Source organism: Salminus brasiliensis, chromosome 18 (genome assembly GCF_030463535.1).
Source record: "Salminus brasiliensis chromosome 18, fSalBra1.hap2, whole genome shotgun sequence".
In the NCBI taxonomy this organism is placed as follows: domain Eukaryota; kingdom Metazoa; phylum Chordata; class Actinopteri; order Characiformes; family Bryconidae; genus Salminus; species Salminus brasiliensis.
The window spans coordinates 11237858-11246460 of NC_132895.1; the positions used below are offsets into that span (position 1 = coordinate 11237858).

The 8603-nt window shown below is 38.3% G+C and overlaps 1 protein-coding gene across 1 annotated transcript in view; it reads left to right on the forward strand.

Moving 5' to 3' along the window:
* Positions 1-6394, forward strand: part of LOC140539733 (uncharacterized) — a 68415-nt gene extending 62021 nt beyond the window's left edge. The window contains exons 55-68 of the mRNA XM_072662494.1: positions 256-309; positions 658-711; positions 1679-1732; positions 1810-1863; positions 1961-2014; positions 2103-2156; positions 2524-2541; positions 2718-2771; positions 3149-3211; positions 3400-3565; positions 4321-4430; positions 4539-4619; positions 5235-5417; positions 5839-6394. Coding sequence (XP_072518595.1) covers positions 256-309; positions 658-711; positions 1679-1732; positions 1810-1863; positions 1961-2014; positions 2103-2156; positions 2524-2541; positions 2718-2771; positions 3149-3211; positions 3400-3565; positions 4321-4430; positions 4539-4619; positions 5235-5417; positions 5839-5988 — 1149 coding nt within the window. The 3' untranslated portion in view covers positions 5989-6394. The remainder of the gene's footprint in view (positions 1-255; positions 310-657; positions 712-1678; positions 1733-1809; positions 1864-1960; positions 2015-2102; positions 2157-2523; positions 2542-2717; positions 2772-3148; positions 3212-3399; positions 3566-4320; positions 4431-4538; positions 4620-5234; positions 5418-5838) is intronic.
* Positions 6395-8603: the final 2209 nt, after the last annotated feature.

Below are 8603 nucleotides of genomic sequence, written 5' to 3' on the forward strand. Positions count from 1 at the left end.
GCAGGAAATCTAATGCTTTAAATTTTTTACACATGGATTAACAGCCTTGCTTGAGGTGAAAACAGCTGACAAAGTTATAATAAAGAATTTATATTGATAATCATTTGTACTGGATTACACCTTCTTGTCAGTGCAATTATTTATGTATTTGGCAGTGTCAGAATGGAGTAAATGAACCAACAGAGTAATGAGTTTGTGACTAATGGGCCAATCATAAATGATAATCTTAGTCAATCTTACTCTTCTTTCTTTAAGGGAAAAAGAGGAAAAGCTGGTTCAAGGGGCCTAAGAGGACTACGAGGAGAAAAGGTCATACACACACATACACACCCTGGTCTCTTGTGCATTTTTAGTGGCAAAAAGTTCTAGAAACCAAATTTAAAGATGTTCGTTGTTATATGGACCACACCATGTCCAAATCATTTCAATTAGCCCAACCATTACTGACGCAGATGTTCAGTTGCACACACACACAGCTTGCATAATAGAAAGGAACACCCTGGACCACTATAAAATATAAAATATACTACATGGAACACTATAAATCCCCTCACACTGGGCTGTGGAGTTCGATGTGACTACGTGAACGCATTAGATGCAGAGAGCTATCATTTGCATATTGATGTGGTGTGGATGTGGTTTGTTTTTTGCCAATAGGGAGAGAGAGGGGAGATGGGAGAGAAAGGACTTCCAGGATGGCAGGGTTCTATGGTATGTCATCCCCACCTGCTCATGTCTTAGAACGCTCAAAATTGTACCGTTACAGCATTTCGCAAATGCTGTTATTCAGAGCAACGACTGATGCCTTGTTGTCCACACGAATAATGCACTGTATACAAGCCAGAACAAGCTGTACTGCCAGAACAAGAGCAGAGCTGATACCTAGAGTGACAGTACACAGCATACCCAATACAGAAATTAGATGTTACATACATTCAGTACAAGCCATTTTGATTGAAATGGGTAATTGGAATAACCAGATGGATCTCAAGTTGTCACTCAAAGGCTGTGAGGAGTGCGGTGCCACCTGCAATTGGAGGTTCATTTCACCACCTTGGTGCCAGAACAGAGAAGAGTCTTTAAACGTGAAGAGCTCTAAATACAGATCAAGCCTTACCATCAAGTAGACAGGTGCAGGTCACCATTAACCTGGTGCAGGCAGCTACAAGAAACCAGTAGCAGTGAATCATGGCTGAACTTGTGAAGACTAAAAAGAAGTTGCATCAGGTTGCAAGGGCCTGATGGCACGCATAGGAAGACCAGACAGAAGAGTTTCACTAATCAAACCATGGGAACAATTACCTGGGTGATGTCCTTAGAGACAAAAGGTCGACTCTGGGGATGATGTAGAGCATCAACTTGAAATATGAGCTAAGAATGATAACTGGTCATCCAGAATTGCGCCTTCAGACAGGATGACCAAAACGTTTACAGAGATGTCAAGCTTGTGGTGAGGACCTGTAGTTCCAAGAAAGTACAGTAGCTTGTAAAGGCATTGATGTGTGGTGATGTAGGCAGCTGACTCCACTAAAGTCTGGTTTAGAGGATTAGCAGCTATGTAAACTTAATGAGAGACATTGCTTTAGAACTAGGACATCTGCTGGCTGATAATGCAGTCTGCAGTCTGAAGATAAAAAAGTATAATGAATAAAACAACCTTCCTTCCTCTTTCTTCCAGGGTATTATAGGACCACGAGGAGAGACGGGAGATCAAGGTGTAAAAGGAGAAGAGGTATAGTATACCACATATATCCTTGTTTTACCTTACTAAAATCGGTATGTAACTCCCAGTTCTATCCATTTCTGCAGGGGGACAAAGGTGATCAGGGTCCAGGTGGTCTACCAGGAAAAGATGGTCCACAGGTGCCTTTATCATTCATTTTTAGCACATTTCTTAGGCTAAGCAACACCAGTGCAAACCTAAGATAGGAATGATCTTTTGTGTGTGTGTGTGTTTCAGGGTAGCCAGGGACCTTTGGGGCCTCCTGGACCACCAGGACCAAAGGGTGATCAGGTGATGTATAAAACCATGCCATCAGTGCCATGCTGCTGTTTAGACTCTGTTACCATATTAAATGAAAGATGCAATGTTCCTCTTGTAGGGCAATATTGGTCCTGCTGGACCAAGAGGGACACCTGGAATACCTGGACTACCTGTGAGTATTCCTTTTTTTACATCCTGATTGACAAGATGACAATGCTGTTTCACACTGTTTCAACTTTATAGCATTCTGAGAACTTTGGAGTCCTAATGTTTAATTATTGCACTGGGGATGAGGCTCCCAACTATGTAATTAACAGTGCATCTGCTGGAATAAATAGTGTTCTGGCAAATCCTGAATGTATTTTCTGGGTTAATTGCACTGAGTCATCCTTTAAAAGTACAGATTAAAAGCACAGATAATGTGTTATTAATGAAACAAACAAGGGCAGTGGAATATTATCATTGCCCAACAGAGCCTTGCAGTGGTTGAAAATGAGCATGAAATGCATTAATGCAGTTTTATCTCTCCCTCTCTGCAGGGTTTGTTTGGAGAAAAGGTATGACATTGAAATATGAATAAATTCTAAAATGAGAAATAAAGTGGAAAAGAAAGTTCTTATCACAGAACCACCAGAGTTACCTCAGGAAGACACAACATTCATCAAGATAAATGTCTTAGAAAAAGAAGAGTTCTCTTTAATTTTGGATTCTGACCTCATCTCTGTATTTCCAGGGTCTTAAGGGGTTTCAGGGGACTCCTGGGCCAGCAGGAAAGAGGGGCCTACCAGTAAGTGGCTTATAACCTTAGACATCTTGGGTTTACAGTGCATTATATCAGACTACTGTTGTTATTTTGGCTAGCATTCTACATTAACCAAGCTGGAAAGTGAAAGCCAAAAACCCATTCATTCACATAGAATATTCTGTTCTTAAGTGGTTTGATAAATTTTATAGCAATTTATATTGGATTAAATTAGGATGCATGGAAGGTTTACAACTATAATTTCAAGACACTGGTGACAATTCACACCTAGAAGTTATTATTTCAATAATTATGAAAATAGCTATTTTGTAAGGATGGTAGTAAAGGTGGTAGTTTTTTTTACTGATATGGGCTTCTCTTTCTCTTTGTTGCCTCTGTGTTTGTCTGATGGTTTGTTTTAGGGACCACCTGGGCCTACAGGACCTCCAGGCCTCTCTGTGAACCTTACCCTGACTCAAATTAAAGCAAGTCACTTATTTCTATGTCATAAGTTGAGAAATAATGATGTGGTATACATCGATTTGCTGCTTTTGTTAATGGGCTGATTTGTCTGTTGTCAGAACAGATGCCCACCACAGATCCTGTCACAACAGTCCTGTTTTTATTGCACTTACCTTCTTCCTCTCTCTTCTTCTGTGCTGCTTCCCTATAGGATCTGATGTATGTTTCAGACAAGCCTAACTACTCACTAATTCAGATCTTTCTGGATTCACTGTTCCATGACCTGAGGCTGCTGCTGGACCCCCCTGACGGCAGCAAGGAGCACCCAGCCTCCACCTGCCTGGAGCTGTGGCTGTGCCGGCCCAACTACACCAGCGGTCAGAAGCCCATCCTTCATTCCATTTTGCACCTGCTTTACAGACACAGACGTGGTGTCTATATTAAGAACTCAATTAGGAGTTAAATTGAGAAAAAATTATATTGTTTGTATGGACATGACACCAATCATATCATCATACAGTCATATGAGGACACCTCATGTAAACCTTGAACATAATGAAACATATGGACATTTGCTTTTCATTTTAAAAGATGAGAGATTAAGCTAATTTAACTAAACACATACAACCTATGAAATGATTTTGGAGGAGCCTGTCTTATTTAAACTTCAGACATTTTGTTTGGTTTGTTTGTGATTGTTGAAGTGAGTGGTATCACCATAGTGAGATCCAAAGAGCAATCTAAGGCCTTCAGAAAGCAGGATGTTGATGCAAATCTGGGAAGGGATTTTAATAGATCTCAGAAAAGGTAGAATGACATGTTTACTGTGTGTTAAATAATATGCCCTAACACCTTAAAATTTCGTCACAGGATCTACAGGTAGCTCTTACCACAGTTGGCACCAGAGTTCAACATCTGCCACCAGAAAGTGACAGTATAAGTTTGTTGTTAGTGGGAGATGTGCAAGGAGGAAACCTCTGCTGTCAAAAAACATCAGGGCAAAAATATGTTAAACTAAGGAGGACTATTTTTTTGAATGACTGTACAAAATAATAACACATCTTTAAAGGTCTTTAGATAAATATATATTTGTAAGTCTTTGTAACACTAGTTCTTATTGCTGTTATTGCAGGATTCTATTATATTGACCCAAATCAAGGCAGTCCAGCAGATGCACTTTTGGCTTATTGTAACTTCTCTGAGTCTAAAGCAGAAACATGTCTTCACCCCAGAACTCCACAGGTGAGCACTTTATATATCCTAAAGCAGATTTAACCTGACACTCTCTCTTATTACCGATCTACTGGAGGAATCAAAGAAATACTAAATTATAATTATCCTTCCCCACAGCTGCCTATGAGAGCATGGCTGAATGATTCTGTGACAAATGGTTCTTTTTACTGGCTCAGTTCACTCGAGAGCGGTTTTCAGGTAGGAAACTTTCATAACTAATATTTCATTAGAACTTTTTTAAACTAATATATTCTGTCCCTTTTATGACGGTGATATCCTTGCTTAAATCTGCCCTAGAATGTCAAACTATATTTCGGCACAGTTGAATAATGAGAGTTTGGTTATATGGAAGTGACACTATGAACTTCAGACAATGAAGTGTCAACAGAAAAGAAAATCCAGCATAACCAAAACACCCACAGTTTAATCTCATTATTATAGCTCCAGAGGTCTATAATGCCGCAGCTACTTTGGGAGAACTAAGCGAGAGGCTAAAAAGGCTAAAAGCTAATGCTAGGCTGAATGGAGAAGAGTGAAGGGCTGACCAGAGCATAAAAAATACAATTAGCGTGTTTTATTCAGAGGCAACATAACAGAGTTGTAAATAGGCGCATAACATCACGTCTGAGCATTATTGGCTCCAACCAGTGTCACATAATTATTATTTATACATTAAAAGAACAATGTAAAATTCTGGCCAAATCCATTCTTTTGCACCTTTAATTCATGTAGACTATAAGTTTACAGCTTTACCCCTAGACGTGTATCCCTGTGCTTAAGAAATAGAGTCCTAATTCTTTGTCCTCTGCTAAGTTTGAATATCCAGGACTCAATGTGGTCCAGGTTCGCTTCCTGAGACTTCAGAGCAACGTGGCGGAGCAGAAGGTGACCTTCTCTTGCTATCCCGGACACAGACTGGGTCAGGTAGAACGCGAGGTCAAGTTCCTCACTGATTCACTGAGGCAAAGCTACTTGGGGACCCTGCAGGACTGTGTGGTATGAGATCCTTAATGAAGCTAATCATCTGTGAATCTGTTCAGTTAGATTTACTGCACAATTACAGAGTTACCATATGTAAAACTTTTAACACAACATTTATTTGAACTCTGTTATATGGCACTGGCATAACCATGTCATATGCTGTCATGAGATGTCATGAAAAATGATGTCCATTAATATAATAGTGTTGATAATTTTACCATTATCAGTAATTGTAATTGTCCTAATGCACATCTTTCGTAAGATACAACAATCAGACCTTGATTAGCAAATGAGTTCCTCTAAGCAATGGCCTAAAGATCTGAAACCCTTACAGAGAAAACCTTACTTATGACAGTATATGTCATATGCCAAGACATGTTTACAGCATGGTCATGTCCAGCCTATTTTCTATTAATTTTTCCGGGTGTTCTTTCAGCCTGCCATGGAAGTGGATCCTGGCCCACGGGAGTCTGTGCTTCAGTTTGAAGACAAGGACCTGCTCCCTTTGCGAGATGTTGCAGTGTTTGCCAACGGCAGTCTTTCACAAGAGTTTGGATTCACTGTGGGACCAGTCTGCTTCAGCTAGAGAGAGAGAGAGAGAGAGAGAGAGAGAGAGAGAGAGAATGCTTTGAGAAGGTATATCCTCATATATGGAGAGCCTCAAAAGCAACCAGAAGAGAACTGGACAGTGTGAGGATGGATGGAAGGCACTCCTCACTACCCATCAATGACACCTAAAAAAAGGGCACTGTTTTGTCCTTACCAAATGAACTGTGGCTTTTGTTTACAAAGATTGGATTTGTAATTTATATGTTGTTTTATTGTTGTAGGAAAGAATATGGCTCTGTTTCCTTTGGGTTATTTCTGATTTCATCAGCTGGACTTGTAATGAGCAGAGGATCAGTCTGGGGGAAACTGCCTCCTTAGCCAAATGCAAAGGCAGGGTCTTAATGTAACCACTATGTGGTTGCACAGTCCAACTGTACTCAACTGTAAAGTCTGTGTTGCCACTGCATTGTTTAATACACATTAGGAATCACACTAGTGAGAATCTAAAAGGTATGGCAATATGATTTGACAGGTCTATATTATAATTAGTTGTTGTTCCTTGTTTGGCAAAATAATTAACAATGTGTTCTGATGAAAACACAGCTTCAGCCTAACCTTCAAACATGATTGCAGTGACACTTTTGACACATTTTTCTCTGCTTAATCATTCTGTACGTCTTCTAATTTACAGATATGTTACACTTTTACCATTGTATTTAAAGGTAGGCTACATGTGTGTTTAAGAAAGCAACTCCAATGGTGCTACAATGCAAGTGTATAAGCAGTAAATGGCTGGTTTTAGGTATCACTGTGGTGTTTGTAGTTGTTTTGCAATTGCTGCGCATTAATAGTAGCTTCAGCATGTAAAACATTGTGTTTTGTAAGTTTTCATTTTTCATTTTGAAAGGTCTCAGGTTCATAATACTGACCCGGAGTAACTACTGTGCATTTAATGCCGTATTTGGTGCCTTCAAAACACATGGATTATGCGACTTGCCATTTATGCTTGCACGTTTTTGTACTGTAATACATACAAGCTCTTGATTTGTCATTTTTGTTGGGGTTGAATATCCAGGTGCCAAGTCATTGCTGTAGGAATTCTCCATTAGCTTTTACAGTAGAAACATATTTCAGTGTATAACGTGGATGCTTCTAGTTGACAGCCAGATGTAAACCCATTACCATATTGTAGAAAGCAATGTAAAATGCAGTGTAAAAAACATGTAAAATATTTCCTCTTCTTAGTCACTCATATAAAAATATATGTATTGTTTTTCTTTCAATAGCAATGATATGTAGGTCTCAGGGAGCACTTATAGTTAGGCATTTGTCTGAAAATATGGTTTGGCCACAACTGACATCCATCTCACCACATTCATCCTTCTATGAATTTACATCATTTAAAGATGTGTTTAGTGTCACTGTAGGGAACAGTAGGGAATTCATTGGGGAGCTCATTAGTGCCTGCATGAACCTTCAAAAAGACATCCAGTAGCAAAATCAGCACAGTCCCAAAGCTCCTCAAAGCAGCTAGGGCCACTTTGTGCACTTATGTATGTTATAATCAGTTATTGTAACTTATGTGTCTGATTTAAACGAAGATGCTTTAGCTTGCATAAGAAACGTTTTGTTCCCTATTTTTGTTACGTATGCTGTACTTTCTGTGTAATAAGTGTTGACATTTTAAATCATATGCTGGTCATCTGTTCTGAATATAAGCTCTAGGAAGAACTAATTGCATAATTCAATTTATGTGTGTATTGTGTTCATCAGTTTTGTATCTGTAAAACACAGATGTTTATAAAAAGTGCTTCTACGAGTTGACATGACTGTGAATTTGTATTACTTGGCAGCGAAGGACGAAGTCTCTACCAGTACTACAGACACACTATGGATTAATTATGTTGTATCTCTCATTTATAATAATTATAATAAACTAGTGGGTAACATTTGTGGACACACCATGCAGGAAGCTGTGTCTGTATTACAGATTACAGCATGGGGGTGTCCACATATTTTACCCATTAGACACACCAATCCACCACTGGTCTTCTTACACAGATAGGTGACCCCTGAAGCCAACATAAAAATATATATATGAATGTGGTTCTGTACAGCCAAATAACAATCAGGGTTTTTTTATCATTATTAAATACATTTAAAATAAGATAAGTTGTTAAACTACATTACAAAAGTGATCATTTGTGAACTATAAAAAGGCATTGCATATTGTCATTGTTTAAACCTTGCTCCAAACAATGTTAAGGGCATCTGAGTCATCTTAATAATGCAAATAAATAGATAAATAAAAATAGGGAAAACGTGGGGATTGGTGGTTTTAATATGACAGCTCCATTATATTTAAAGAATGTATTATTAAGCATGATCATATTTATTATTATTAAGCATTATTGTATTTTCAAATAAAGTAGGTAATCGGTACATCAACCATGTATTGTATTAAATAAAAATATGTAAAATATTGTAAGGAAAAAAAAATAAATATCATGTAAAGATTTGTTATAAGTTAAGAAGCCATTTCATACATATATTTAAACCTCATATTTTACTCTCGAATGATGACATGATAAGGTGATTACATTCATCAGTATCCCAACTAAATTTCTGTAAAATTGACTGAAACTATTCAAT